Genomic DNA, 16,876 nt, shown 5'->3' with positions numbered 1-16,876 from the left:
GAAATCATTCTAGTATCGTAATCTGCATAAATAATAAGATTAATAAATATATTTGTTTACCCACAGTTTTAATCACATTATATATATATATATATACAATATATATATATATATATATTGTATATGGTATTAATATCCTAATAATACCATGTTAAATATAAATCCTAATGTACATTTTTGAACACCAAACCAAAAAGAACCATCTTGCTTTATCACTAGCGGCTCGCTCATCATCTTCATCTGTCTCTGTGCCAAATTTCATCAAAATCGGTCCAGTAGTTTTTGAGTTCATTCATCACAAATAAAAAAAAAACTAAAACACATTTTTTTTTCTTTTTATTGTCAACTGAATTCGATGAAAAAATTTCAGATGTTCATCTTTTGAGAAAGGCCTACAAGTTTATTTGAGTGGTTTTCTTCATGGCTAAGAATCGTAGCCATTAAGTATGGAATGTAACATCACTACATAGTACTGCGTGTTTTTTTTTTTATTCATGATGATGATAGTACATAATTTTACCCAAGCGAACCGGGACGGGCAACTAGTGAAAAAGTTACTTTTTTGGCAAAATTAATGGAGTGGTTTGCCATTGCCTTCTCCATAGAACACGTACACAGTAACACGTCTTTATCTGTGACTAGGTAGAATAGACAGAGAATATTTTTTAGATATCCGAAGATAACATTAAAAAAGTAACACAAATATTAAAATGTGTTGCGCAAGGAAACTTTTGTTTGTCCGGCCCAAACATAATATGACATAGTTATATAACATATCCTATTTTTGATGTAGTGTTGTCAGAGTACTTGTACATATGTGGATTTTATGTAACGTAATGTAACATATCTAAAAATAATATCTACTTTATATGAATATTCACATTTATTTAATTTACATAGATTTAGGATAGGATACGTTGTGACCTATGGTAAAAATCATTTATAGGATTGATGGTTAATCCAGATTAATTTGAAGTTGTATCATCCTTTGAAGTTGTTCCATCCTCAGTCGCCGCTTCGAAGCCCAGGGGCCGCGTAGCGAACAACCTTTAAGTTTCGAATATCGGATATGATTTTATGACCTGGCTGACGTTCGTCTGCTGGACAATCTGGACTTAGGTTTTTCCCAAAGACTGTCACAAAAACTTAAGAATTAAGTATCAATGTATATTGAATGTACTTAACAACATTGATATTAAATTATGAGAGATTTTTCCAATTCAATACAATCCTAATTAATTCATAAATGCGAAAGTAAATTTGTTTGTTACGTCCTTACGCCCACCACCAATTGAATTCTTGAAATTTTGCATAGTTTGAAATACGGAGAAGGTCATAAGAAATTAAAATTCATCCCGGAAAAACAACTGCTCCCGCGGGAAATCGTGCGAGCGAAGCTACGGGCATAAACTTGTTACTGACATTTTTTTACCTACTAAACGGATAAATCATAAAGTATTTTTGCTCAATATTCCACTTTACCATCCCTCCATTTATGTGGATACAAACCTAATATATAATATATCCTAATACACACCTATTTATCTAACCTAATACAAATCTATGGTAATATGAGAGCATCTACGTATGTGTATGGTGATCTTCTAGAACCTTGAGTTGGATGTTGTTTAACTTGATTGTAGTGCTAACACATGAAACACGAGGCTAATGTTTGTCCTGTATCCACAAAACGTACTTTTTCTATTTTAAATTCATATATTACTTGTGAGACTTAGCACGGATCTTTATGTAATGTTGCTGAAGTTAATATATAATAATATACCTTATATATCCCAAATAAATTTATTCGAGATATACAAGTAATTATGTGTTCAAATCGCGAAAGTTTAAAAAACTGTTCTCTTTTCGTTCCATGAATCTAACGATTATTTCATTCAATTATATTACTATATCCTACTAATATTATAAATAAAGATTGGGAGGATGTATGTGTGTATGTGTGTATGTGTGTATGTGTGTATGTGTGCATGTGTGTATGTGTGTATGTGTGGATGTGTGTATGTGTGTATGTGTGTATGTGTGTATGTGTGTATGTGTGTATGTGTGTATGTATGTTTGTTACTCTTTCACGCAAAATCTACGAGACCGATTGTTATGAAACTTGTTACACGGGTAGAATAAAACCTGAAATAACACATAGCGTACTTTTTATCTCGAAATTACCACGGTAGCGAAGCCCCGGGGCGCAGCTAGTATTCAATAAAATATCTTTTTCATAAAGGAAAAAATATTTTATCTCTAGTTTTTCTGTATGAAAAACCGTACGCACGTTGTTGTCGTCTTGTCTTGGATTTAGATAGGTACCACAACCATAATGAGTACGTGAAAACTACAACTAAGCATAATGCTTGTCTATGGTAATTTTTTATGTAAATATCATAAGACAAGGCTATGTAACTAGACACATGTACAGAAACGGAATTTCAATGAACTAATAGCAAGCTTATCAAACAATCCATGTAGTGTCACATTTCCTAACAATCCCTTTCCCACAATCCCACTTTAAATTAAACATAACTTATTTACAACATAAATAATTGTTTTATATAAACAGTTACATAGTTACACATTTAGCCAGCGCGCAACGTCTCATTGTCGGACCAAAAACTATTCAAAGTATTTATTGTGATTCATATTGTGTATCAATTCTCTTAGCAACTAAGCACACTATTAATAATTTTATTATTAGCGATTTATACATTCAAGTCATGATTAAATTTGATACCTAAAACAGTCTATCAACACAGCCAAACAATGAGCAAATTAACAATTGTGGTCTATTAAAACGATTCAATTCGTAAACTCATTTGGCACAAGTATGTGCCACATGAGTTTACGAATCGAATTCGTACCTGGGACCTTTCGTTTCACAGGCGTATAAACCAATGGACCACCGGTCCCTACATCATAAAAATATAGCTGAATATGTGTATGTTTAGCGGAATAGTATGTCGTGTTGAAATCGGCCCGTCCTCTTTGGCAAGCCGACGCAAGCCAAGCGAGAAGCGGCAAGTTTGTAAATTTGTTTGTGTACCCATTTCTCGACACGCTTGTGGACTGGTCAGCGCGATGTACTGAATGAAGGGCTAAAAAACGTTATCGTTAAAAAGTAATACTTTTTGGGACAGTGGAACCAGATTCTTATGTAATCGAAGTTCCATTCTAATTCACAATTGTTATTCATAAAAAAAAAAATAATAATAAATTTAAGCTAAAGTATGTTTTGTCACTATCGCACATTACAATGTTTGGCATTGACAGAAGGAGACAAAAGTTTAGCCTAAAGTAGGCTTAACTTTTTTATGAATAGCAGGGATAGTCTGCGATCGCTCCGTCATTTAGTTACAAACTATACATTTATTACTAGTCACAGACGAGCATTTTATACACTACTTCTTCTTTAATCTTTGCCTTATCATTCATCATCATTTGTGGTCATAAGGACGAGAAGACCCGGTTGTTTATTGGTCTAAGCGGTCTTTAAGGCTGGCCATGTTATTAAAATTCATTATAAATGTGACTGAAAAAATAGAACATGTATATTCATCTTTCATGAAAGGGGTTTTCCCTGAGAGACGAGATTAATGGAGACAAGCCAATGTGTACAACAAATAATAAACTTATGAATAAATCTCACATTAATATTGAACATAATCAATGGTAAAAACGTTTGATGTACAGAAGAAATGCAGTTTCATGTTCCACGCGATATCTTAATTTTTTTCTTAATCGCCAGTATAAAAGAAATAATTAAATAAAAATAAAAAATCGTGTCAACTTACCTAGTCGAGTTAATATTTACTTACTATAGTATTCGTATATACTTTATTCATCATCAACAAAAAAAAATACTATAATAATCTTAAGTCAATCTTGCAATAAAATCCATTGTTCCACGCCTTCTATTATATATAACTAAGAGGATTTTTTTTTTAAATGGAATGTCATGGGAAAAAAATCCAACCAGTGCTATGCCAGAGTACCTTTTTAAATTTTGAACTCAATTTTTTTACCAGATATGGCCTGTTGGGTGCGTCAGGTTGTGGCAAAACTACCCTCCTATCCTGCATCGTGGGGAGGCGGAAACTGAACAGCGGCGAGATCTGGGTGCTGGGAGGCAAGCCAGGCACCAAAGGTTAGTCTTCCTTGTTTAGCTAATGTGAGTTTTCAATGAACAAAATTCCCATTTTTTGGGAAGACGTGATTGACAACGAGAATATGTAAATATTCTCATTGTCATCGACATGAAAAAGAATGAACAAAAGAATGTACGTACATTTCGTTTTGAATAACAAATCAATACATATAATAAAACAGTAGAAAAAAAATCCTGTACATTGAATATATGTACATAAAAACAAAAATAAGCGATAGAATCAAAGCAACAGAATAAGAATTTGAAAAAAAATATCTCTCTGTATGTCTGTCTGTTTTTCTGTTTGTACACGCTAATCTTCGGACGGATTTGAATGAAACTTTTTTTGTTATATAGCTATGAAGTCTGGGCAAAATATAGGGTATAAATGATTTTGAAAACCGGAACATCTGATGGAGAACAATGATGGTACTGCTAAACTATAGGAAATATTGAAATGACGCCATAACAAAAGTTGTTCAGCCTGATGAGCATTTTCTGTTGTGATATAAAAATTGAAGATCTGGAACACCTGATGTAGACCCAAGATGGTACAGCTAAACTATAGGGAATATAGAAATGACGACTTAACAAGAGTTGTTCAGTCTGATGAGCATTTTCAGTTGAGATATAAAAATCGAAGATCTGGAACACCTGAAGAAGAGTCACAATAGTTCAGCTAAACTATAGAAAGTATACTTTTTCAGTCTGATTAGCATCTTCTGTATGTATAGGTATCGTTACATTTGTCTATATAATTAAATTTCTCTAATAGTTTTGATTCCTTACCAAAAATTAAGTCGCAGGCATCAGCTAGTTATAAATAAAACTGAAGATTTTAACAAAATAATATTTTTTGCCACAAGCTTTTATTGTCGTCAGAGAGATCTTGTGACATTCATGGCATTCAACGTGTGACAAAAGAAATCATGTCTATGCAGTAACCCGTCGAGTAGTTCCCTCGTCGGGAGCTGATTCTGGATAAACCATCAGGTCGTGCTTATCATAATAATTCATCATTATCCAAACAAAATTTTATTATTTGGGTAAATTCCGCAAAAACTGGTAAAGTTTCATATATGACTGGAGAAACTTTAAGGAAGGGCTTTGCCCAGCAGTGGAATACTTCTGCTTCTTCTTCTAGGCATAAATAAATAAACAATTTAATTCCCCAGGGTCCGGAGTCCCCGGCAAGCGCGTCGGCTACATGCCGCAGGAGATCGCTCTGTACGGCGAGTTCACGATCAAAGAGACGATGATGTACTTCGGCTGGATCTTCGGCATGGAGACCAGGGAGATCTCGGAGAGGCTGAGGTTCCTGCTTGACTTCCTCGACCTGCCCAGCGAGAACCGCATGGTCAAGAATCTCAGGTTTGTCAATATATGTATATCACTAACGCCCCGTGTGGGATTCACTCGGATAAAAACCTAATAAAACCAAACCTTCCTCAGGAATTACACTATCTGTTGGTGAAAAAAAAAACCGTGAAAAACAGTCGTTTTTGAGTTTATCGCGAACAGACAGACGCGGCCCTATGTGTTATTCCAGGTTGAATTTTTTGTCAAGTAGATTTTGCTTGAAAGAATAACAAACACACACATATAAATACAAACTTTCGCGTTTCTAATATTAGTATGATATGAACCCAATTACGCAGTAGCTATGCACAATTTGATATGCCGCGTCCATTTCTATATTTTGTCCTTGAAATGGATAGAACTTAAATCGCAATAAATATACTACGTTTAACAAGGTAGAATATTTGTATAAATCTTGACCTTATCTAAGTCATGGTTCCATCAATGCTTAACTATTAGTCCGTGATCTCTGTTTCCGCGTATTTTTGTCTCTATGAATATTTGAATAATATTTTAGTGTACTATTTGGAAATATAAAGTAAAAAAAATTTACAATTCGACATCACAATTAGGTATCCAAATAAGAATATTCCAAATTTGCATAAAGACATACTGTCTTTACGCAAAACGTAGTTATATGTTTTTTTTTTCTTTTTTGTCTAGTTCATTCATTGGTTTTGTCTAGTTCATTTTCCTTCCGTTGCTTATTGAACGCGTTCAAATAACCTGACCATCTCATCCTATATAGACCTTCTCCGGTAACTAGTAGTTGGATTGGAGTCGACCAAACCCGGGACGGGTCACTAGTTTAAAAATATATAATAGTTGGAAAATATTTTTGAAAAAAATAAAAATATTGATAAATTGAGACCTGCCTCATGTGTAATTTTTAGGGTTCCGTAGCCAAATGGCAAAAACGGGGCCCTTATAGATTCGTCATGTCTGTCTGTCCGTCCGTCCGTATGCCACAGCCACTTTTTTCCGAAACTATAAGAACTATATTGTTGAAACTTGGTAAGTAGATGTATTCTGTGAACCGCATTAAGATTTTACACAAAAATAAAAAAAAATTGGGTGTCCCCATACTTAGAACTGAGACTAAAAAAATTTTTATCAAACCCATACGTGTGGGGTATCAATGGATAGGTCTTCAAAAATTATATTAAGATTTCTAATATCATTGTTTCTAAACTGAACAGTTTGCGCGAGAGACACTTCCAAAGTGGTCAAATGTCCCCTACCCCCAGTAACTTCTAAAATAAAAGAATGATAAAACTTAAAAAAATATATGATGTACATTAACTATGTAAACTTCCACCGAAAATAGGTTTGAACGAGATCTAATACGTAGTTTTTTTTTATACGTCATAAATCGTGAACCCTTCGTGGTCAATTCCGACTCGCACTTGGCCGCTTTTTTATGCTTAAAGCAGCTTAGATCTTTTTATTAGTAAAGGCTCCAACTGAAAATCAGTGTATTGCTCCTGGAGTAATAATATCACTGAGTTGTGGCCTATTTAGATGTTATATTATTGATAAAAAATTATACATAAATTTATATTAAAAAAATGGCATAATAGGGACCAACACTGTTTGAATCAGTTTCTTTCGGCATTTCTTCTCAGCAGTGGTCGTTCCGAAATGCTAGTAGTTTGTAGCTTTGATAAATATCATTTAAATATGACGTGAAAAAGGGCATGTAAAGGCCTAATTTCTGAATAAATGATTTGATTTTGATTTTGCAGCACACACACACCCATAATCACTTTTTGTACTTACCCACGTTTTGATTTTTTTTTTTAATTTAATTTTCTTTTTTGGTTATTATGTGTGTGTGTGTCTGTAGTTTTTTTGAATAAACTTATTTCTATTCTATTATTAGGCGCACTGTTGACCACAATCCTGCTGACTTTATCATGCAAACATTATCAATGTCACGTTTTGGACATTATTATTTTAGATGTTACGTTAAGGATGTATTCTTGGATAAGTCCTCTTTGTTTATACCGAACCACTTCGTTATGATTTTCCTGGTCAGGTATCTAATAAAACTAGTTGTTCGCCGCGACCTTAGACCTTGCGAACACAATATTTTTTTACAAAATTGTGAATATTTCAATAATGACTAAATCGATTTTGTTGCCACACGAACTTAAATACCTTTTAACATTTTTATTTGTATTCTTTAGACTCGATGCGGCGCCACAAAATTAACTCTGCCACAATGGAAAACGCGGTAAACAGCATTAGTCACGGCTTTTGTGCCCTAACGAGCGTCGGTGCACGGTTGTTCACTTCATTAGTGGACAATACAACCAGTGGGAACTAACTAATAAAGATTACTTCGTTAGGACGGTAGTTGTGAGCTTATGAACTCGAATAAGTTATGACTGTCATCAAACATAACATGAGTACCTATGTCCAGAGCTTCTCAATCTTATTTGTACTGTGACTGCCAACTGTCAACTGTGTGACACACAGTTAAAGAAGATCTGGAGTAATCTATGTCACGTTTAGGACATTATTATTTTAGATGTTTTTCATTATGCTAAGGAAGGATAGACACACTAACCAATAGACTACACTGATTAATGCGGCGTGTGGTCCCTAGAATAGGACCGCTCCAAATCCTGCCATGGATGTCGTACTAGACGATTAAGGGATACTTTTCCTTGATAGCTGATAGGCGGTGATAGCTTCCAAGGTCGTGATTATTTTATAAACAGCAGATTATATACAAATGAAATATTTCAACGCCATTTCACTGGCATAAAAAAAGGAGGAACTCAAATTTCAAGAACAACATTTAATAACTTTCTTAATAAAAACGTAACTTCTTACATCAACATTACTTTCACTTATCATGTACAGACGTACAGACGTACCAAGAAACTAAAATTAATTGAAAAGCGACTATTATTCGACCATAGAGGTCCATTATGATTGTCAATTTTTTGTTATCTGTACAATGACTTTTACTAGTGTTGTCGATGTATCGAGTTTCTTTAGATATTCTTTAGATATTTATCTATGAAATGCTGAATGTAATAATTATTTTATTCATCCACATGAGTACATTTGGTGGATATACGCATCTACATTCATGTAATTTTCCATGTCTTTCTGTCATTTCTAATAAACAGATAAAAAAAATCTAAAAATAGAATATTTGTTAAAAGCTTTGTTAACTAAATCCATTCCATCGCCAGATAAATCGATTTAAAAAAGTATAATACCAAAGGAAATATAAACAAACCTACTAATATCGAAATTTCTAATTAATACATCTATGAATTCCTACAATCTATCGTCAACACAATAACTTCACAATACTACCTTATATTTCCATTACGAATCGATCGTTGCCGCATAAATTTTTTGGAGAGAAATTTCGATATGACACGCGATTTCTAGCATCAATTTCGCGTTAAAACTGACACGTAATGACGATTTTGACGCCGTGTGTGCGTCTTATTTCGCGTCATTGATTCTTAACTACACTATTGTTGATTGTTCAATCGTAAATGGCTGGCTGATTGATTTTATCGTTCAAAGAAAACGCGTTTGATGACACGTTTAGAAATGCATTTAATTGTGATGTGCTAGTGCGTCTATATGTTTTTAATTATCTAGACAATTGCAATGAATATATATAGTACAAATAATACAGATTAAGTTAGCTCCAAAGTAAGTTCAAGACCTGTCTTATGGGATACTAAACTCAATGTTTTTGGCTACATTGCAACTAGTTAAATAGACAGGTATATTTAAACTCAAAATTCTTTATTCAATTTAGGAGCATATACATCACTTATTGACGTCAAAAAATTACTTAAACTAAGTCTACTGCCGGCTTCCAAAGCGCAGGTGAAGAAGAAACGGCGCAACAAACTTCACCGCAGCCTTTTCTCCAAGGACGTCAATTAACGAATATAGGTCTTATATATATATAGGTACTGTTTTCTGATGTCAAAAACAAAATGAAGCATGTATGACAGTATATATGACGTCATGGGTTTTGGAGACAAAAAGCATTTCTCATAATAATCAATAAAACTGATCAATTAAAGTGACATTTAATTATTGTATTTGTTTATTTAAATATAATATGCCTATGCATTTTATTTTATACCCAGTCAAGAAGCCAATGTATATACTTAATCAGCGATGAATTTCGAAAAATCATCATCATATTATTCTAAATTCTGTGGTATTATCACAATTCCCCCATCAAAATCTTAGAGAGGCGTGGCGTATACTCCACCGACAAGAGCATAGCTCTTAAAATTAAATAAGAACAAGAACACACATTATAATCTCCCCATGTATCACAGCTTATATAAAGAGTGTTTGATTCATTGCAGGAAATAGACATATTGTGAAAATTCTCGATAGCTATAAGGAAGCAAACATGGCGGATTGCCAACACAATATTTACTTTGTCAATTTACACTCAATATCAACGGACGGCTTTATATATTTACATATAGCAGGATATATGTTTGATTCTAGAAATATTAGATCTTTATCTTCTGTACTTATGTTTTTTTTACGTGCGTTTTTTTATTACGTGTTATAAATCACGTAATATTAATTTCTGTGATACCAGTGTGCATTAGTCGATGGTTCAATGATTGCCGAATATTATCCAAAGCCCAGAGTTAAACAATGTTGAGAGATTTGGTTATGAACGGCAGGGTTATGTGTCCCTTGGTCGCCTCGTACGACATCCATGGAGTGGTTTTAATTTTTGGGCAGAAAGATAGCGTAATACTCGTATTTTCTTGAGCGTTTTGTCGTTAAGAGTCGGAGCCCGAGCTCCACCGAGCGATACACTCTATTACATTAATAATTCCATATTAAACTCAATAACCTCGTACTCTAATGGCCATATAGCGGGACTACTACACTGAAGGTTTTGGTTCGAACCCCACCGTTTTGGTTCGGTCAGGTCTAGCTAAAAAATATATTTTTCAAGTTGGTCTTGGATGTTTATTTATATGTAAATGTCAAAAATATAATCTTAAGTGGCATCCTTTGATCCACAAGTCTAGAACTTACTTTGGGGCTAACTCAATCTGTGTGATTTGTCCAAATGTATTTATTTACAAAACTTTTCTTTTCAACAGTGGTGGACAGCAACGCAGAGTTTCGTTCGCGGTGGCCCTCATGCACGACCCAGAGCTGCTAATTCTGGACGAACCCACGGTGGGTGTGGACCCGCTGCTGCGACAGTCCATCTGGACCCACCTGGTGCGCATCACCAGCTCCGGGGATAAGACTGTCATTATCACCACACATTACATAGAAGAAGCAAGACAGGCTCACTGTGTAAGTTTTACTCTAAGTAAATTTATCTTGCTTTAAGTAAATTTTTGACGTCAATAATGTTTGTATATCTCACCTTTAATCATGTGGCACGCTCCATACTAAATGACACGAACACGTGACGTCACAACTTCCCAACGTTCGCAAAGAAAGCTACCTATGTGTGTTCGACAGCTACATTAAATATTACGTTTTTCTTACTTTTTTTTTAATGGACTTTCCAATTAACTTTAAATGCTTGTATAAATGATTCAGCTGCATTGTTACAGTCTATGAATTATGACAATGATCCTAAATATACTTATTTTACCTAGATTATAAATGTTTTTTATAATTCTTTGACCTTGCCAACTACCCTATTTGTGCCAAGCATACTAGCAAAGCGTGGATGTTGTCCAAACAAACATTGGAGAGATAACATTACGATTTTCTTGGGGTTTTCGCAAATCTCATAAGGCATGTTTACATAGTAAGTCTGTGTTCATACTATCCTGTAAAACATAGACACACAAGCTTTTCTTGTTGATTGAGAAATCATGTCCGTGCAGTACCTAAATCATTGAGGAGTTCCCACGTCCGGAGCCGTTCCGCCCACCGGGTACACCATTGATTGACTTGAGGTCATGCTTATCATAATAATGCATAATTGTCATTCAAACTAAACGTGTATACATTAATAAAATAAAATTTGTTGAAGATATCTATTACAAACTTGAGTTACAAGATTCCACCCGAGACATAGGGACACAACGACATACATTGTTACACTGCAAGTTTTAAATAAAAGCTTGTAAAAAGAAACATGTTTAAGTCAACTCACCGTCGCGTCGTTTAACCTTGACTCGACATTTTTGGTTACAAATTCACCCAATGGCGAAACAACGAAGCAAATGAAAGTTATCTAATTATTCCACTGTGAACACACGTTTACAAACCAGATCCGTGGCCTTCTCGGTCACGTTTAGGGCTCACGTGTCTCCTCACAGGCCGGTAATTATTATAACTTGTCATTTAAACAGTTAAAGTAATAATATATCTTGATATTTTGCCCTTCCTTATAGTATACTGTAATCACACACACACACAATTGTCATGTCTTGTCAAAATTATTTAGCATAGATTGATATACATCGTTAATTGACGTCGAAAATGTATGTACTTAAAACTAACATATTTGTATAAATATTATTTTTTTAAATCATACTTTAAAGCTGGTTTAAAAGTAAGCATATTTATGTGATGAAGTTAAATATATAAAAAATTCCTACACGGCAAAGCTCGGATTTTTTAGAATTCAATAAATTCAGAACGCGTCTAAATCGTCCGACCATCATGTTTTGGGACGGTCTCATTTTCGTCGCCAGCCAGCAGAGACCCATATAACACGGCCTATTAAAAAAAGATTTAAAAAAAAACCTAAAATCTAAATCTTGAATCGTCAAGATCTGAATCTTGAAGCGATTCCCCTCAAAGAAGAAATAAATACAATTATTACTAGGTACTAGATGTTGCCCGAGGCTTCGCTCCGGTGGGAATTTTGAGATAAAATATAGCCTATAGCAATCTTGGATAATGTACCTTTCTAATGTTGGAATAATTTTTGAAATCGGTTCGGTATTTTCGGAGATTACCCGCCTCAAACATACAAACTCACAAACGCTTTATAATAACAGTATAAATATAAAAATAATTTATTTACAGTAAAATATTTCCTGTGTAATTTTAATATCTAAGGATAGACCCTTGTGACAGACAGACGGATGGGCGATGATAAGTGTCCCTTCACGGAAACGAAAAGAGGATAAGTTTCCGGACACTTATCAAGGCACCTTGATAAAAAACATCCATACTGGTGGTTCGTAAGATGATTTTAATTACAGCATACAAAAGCGCCGGTTGGCCTTTTTGGGCATGTAGGAAATTGAGCCTTTGCAGGCTCGAGGTGCATTTTTTATAAATACATTTTGGCATCCAATAAACAATACACAAGCATGGAACAGCCCGAATAAAAGATTTCAACGTTCACGACTTCCAGAATCTAGAATTTAATTATAGTGTGATTAAAGTAATTAGGGGGATGATTTTTAAAAAATAAGTAGCCTCTGTTTCAACGAGGTTCTTTAACTACATGCATATCAAATTACATCAAAATCGGTCCAGCGGTTTAGCCGTGAAAGCGAAACACGCAGGAAGACTTTAGCATTTATAATACTTATTAGTATAGACTAGTTTTTCCATTATTATATTTTTATAGTAAACTGCTGTGCATGTAATTATTACGCATAGGTAGGCAATGTTACATTTACAACAATTGGCTAAATGTTATATTTAACATAAACGATTAAAACTGTAGTATGGAATTCCCACGTGATTTGGTCAACTTTGACTTTAAACCATGGATTTAGTAAGTACTTCCGGAGTACCTACTAATTCCATGCTTTAAAATGCGCGCCACTGACGTTTACACAAAATGGTTGGTTTAAGTTAACACGTAAAAGTTGACGGGTGCAACCCACTCCATGTGAACCAATAATGATGAAGTTCTGTTCCAACAGATCGGCCTTATGCGCAGCGGTCGCCTGCTAGCCGAGGAGTCGCCCCAGGCTCTGCTCACGATGTACAGCTGTATCTCACTGGAAGACGTCTTCCTCAAGCTGTCCAGGAAACAGGGTGAGTTTCACTAACTTTTATTCATAATATTAAGCTCGCAAAAGCCACGCGGCAAGGGTAACCATTTCTTAAGATCTGTTGGGGCAAATCCTAAGAAATGGTTACCCTTGCCGCTCAGATTTCTCGGATTTTTAAACTCTTCTAGGTTCCGGCCATAATTCACAAATCAGACAAAGTTTTAATTAATAAACACTATATTTAATAAATTTATAAACAGGATTTTTATAATTAAAAAAATTGACGATCTCGGTGGCGCCGTGGTAAAGTGCTTGCCTCCGAACCGAGAGGTCCCGGGTTCAATCCCCGGTCGGGTCATGATGGAAAATGATCTTTTTCTGATTGGCCCGGGTCTTGGATGTTTATCTATATATGTATTTGTTATAAAATATAGTATCGTTGAGTTAGTATCCCGTAACACAAGTCTCGAACTTACTTTGGGGCTAGCTCAATCTGTGTGATTTGTCCTAATATATTTATTTATTTATTGGTAGTACCTTGCATTTTAAAGATTAGAAAATAAATTTAACCCTTGATAATAACTGCTGAATTTCCCCAAACGACAAAGATTTTAATACCTTTATGCACTTTTAACTTATGTAGTAACGATGTACAATTAAAAACTTTTTATAGCTGGATGTACCTAGCAAGATTAAGAGATTTACAAAATGTTGTCTAACCGTTCTCTATATAACAATGGTAGCAAAAAAACAAGTGATTAATCTTATTGACAGGTAATGAGTTTTCAACAATCCCGCGGGATTGCCCGCGGAATTGTTGTGTTCTTGAACAGTCTGTTTTTCAGTTTTTGCTATTGTTCTAAATAAATCAATAAAAAAATTTCTAGTTTGCCCAGTCTCGATATATTTTAGTGTCAAACTGATAACTACAACTATTACCCCCCATTTCGGATCGGAACCGGTCTCAGTTTTGTAACGCGCGTAACATCGAGGTTGAGTTATGCAAACTGATCAACATTAGTTTACCTGACTGCGGCGAAAAGGAGGGTTATGATTTGCCAACGGAGTCGGAACTGGTCGATTTGACGAATCAAATTGACCCGTATGCTTGGTCATGCGACGACAACGGAAAGGCACATTCGGGTTGGATTTGTTTTTTTTTAAGTGAATCGATTAACTTAGTTTTCGATGGAAATATTGTCGCAAACGTTCTAAGACGTTCCTAACGTCGGGTTTAATATCGGCAAACAGTTTATACTACGGCGGATTCGATACATTTCTGGTTTTTCATTGCGGTAAATAAATCTCTAATACAAACTACGCAATCAATTCGCGGCTGCATTCCGAGTTCGGCGATGGCGTGGAATAACTTCTTGTTGACTTCGCGACTTCGACCATCATGTAGGTAATTATTAGCAACGTAACAATTAATGTACAAACCTTTATATCGTTACACTTTTTATTTATTAATATTATGAAGACCACGATCAAGCCACGAGACACTACATATCCTGCGGAGCTATGTCGTCTCTGTGATGTGCACGAGTAGGAGTCAAACTTAGCTTCTGTCGGCCAAGCACTGGCCTCGCTTTACTGCCATACAAAAGCATGCTTTGTGCACAGCTATTGTCTATTATCTATCTGTTTACAAAGGCTACAAGTCTAAAAAGATCCTGTCAACATAATAATCGTAAATTACTTGTTTAAACAAAGACAATAATGAAGTTAGTCACACTGCGCGCGCATCTTTGCGAAACGCGCACGACACAAGGACATGTGCACCGCGCATGCGCGTCGTCGACCATTTCACAATAACTATTATACCTCTGTTGGTTTACATGGTATCCTGGGTTAGCGACAAAGAAGCACGACGCAGCGGGACGCAACAATATCAAATGCATTTTATTGTGTAATGTTGTTGACATAATTACTCATCAACACAGAGTCGAATAATGTTAGCGTGTGGTCATTACAATAATGGCTACTCCATTTCCCTCCCTTGGATCTCGTACAAGGCGACTAAGAGACACAAAACCTCAATAGCTGATAGGTAATAATAGCATTTTCGAAAAAAATTAACGTTCCTAACATTAACTTTTTTCGAAAATGCGGCTGGTTGTAAAACCATAGCCAAATCTTCAAAGTTAAATGGTTATTTTTTATGCGAACCCTGGTCACGGCTACGGATGTAAGACTTACAGAAGAACTATAGATAGCGTCGAATCATGTTATGCAGCGTTGCAACTCTCAACTAGGACGCAGTTTTAGAATGGAATGGCCTGTGGCTACTGCTAACGTCCTCAACAATTTTATAGCTTTTCGCCACCAACTTCAATAAAGAATAAGTTGTTTCATTCATACAATCGCTGCATAGAATAACCATTTTAAAAGCAGTAAATTTGCATAAGTACAAACACATACTCAGTGCTATATTCTGCTGTTATGAGCTTTACCAACCTCTCCGTTCTCCACGGAAGTAGGTACCTATTATAAATATAAATAAATATATATAAATATAAGGACAAACCACACAAATTGAGCTAGGCCCAAAGTAAGTTCGAGACTTATGTATGTTATGGGATACTAACTCAATGATACTATATTTTATAACAAATACATATACCGGACCAATCAGAAAAAGATCATTTTCCATCATGACCCGACCGGGGATCGAACCCGGGACCTCTCGGTTCAGAGGCAAGCACTTTACCACTCCGCCACCGAGGTCGTCTAATATTATATTCTACTGGATATCGCACTACTTCCACAGCACAATTAATTACCCAATTACTTAGGCCCAGCTAGTCTCATCGACTGTGGGTTGGCAAGAAAGGTAGGTAAGGTAGTTTGTAGCTTGTGAGAAATAACTATAAATATTGACGAGAAAAAGTGCCTGTGAAGGTCTAATTTCTGAATAAATGATTTGAATTTGAATTTGAAAGGGGTTTCTTTAATAATTTAAGTAGCCTGACGTATGAAGTAGATATACTGTATATAAAAATGTACCGCGCTTTTTTCACCAACCGACCGGTTGTTAATCACCCGAGATACAGGAAGAAAGATGAACTAACCGCCCTTTATTGTAGGTACTTCTCTTACAATGTACCTATATGTATTAACGTACTATGTTGATTAGAGCAAATAAAGGACTATTTATTTATTTAGGTAATTTAAATTTTCAATAAAATTTTGAAAATTTAAATTACCTAAACAACACTCGCCGTAAGGAGAGATTCCACACCATCTTGACGATTCGCGCTCAACTACAGTCCGTTTCTCACGTTACTTCATCCTGGGCTGTACTAAACTATGGAATAAACTTCCCTCAGCAGTGTTCCCTATAGTTTCGACATTGGGGCTTTCGGGGTTGTCGGTGTCCATGGGCAGCAGTGTTTGCTTACCATCA

General features: G+C 35.2%; 1 protein-coding gene across 3 annotated transcripts in view; it reads left to right on the top strand.

Annotated features, from left to right (window-relative positions):
- Positions 1-16,876, top strand: part of snu (snustorr) — a 97,983-nt gene that overhangs the window by 70,206 nt on the left and 10,901 nt on the right. For all 3 annotated transcript variants that reach the window (XM_053763521.2, XM_053763523.1, XM_053763522.2), the window contains 4 exons: positions 4,038-4,156; positions 5,332-5,527; positions 10,645-10,846; positions 13,399-13,513. In XM_053763521.2, coding sequence (XP_053619496.1) covers positions 4,038-4,156; positions 5,332-5,527; positions 10,645-10,846; positions 13,399-13,513 — 632 coding nt within the window. The remainder of the gene's footprint in view (positions 1-4,037; positions 4,157-5,331; positions 5,528-10,644; positions 10,847-13,398; positions 13,514-16,876) is intronic.

This window comes from Plodia interpunctella, chromosome 24 (genome assembly GCF_027563975.2).
Source record: "Plodia interpunctella isolate USDA-ARS_2022_Savannah chromosome 24, ilPloInte3.2, whole genome shotgun sequence".
NCBI lineage: Eukaryota > Metazoa > Arthropoda > Insecta > Lepidoptera > Pyralidae > Plodia > Plodia interpunctella.
Note: the sequence above shows the minus strand (reverse complement) of the source record. Positions and strands in the feature narration are given on the sequence as shown.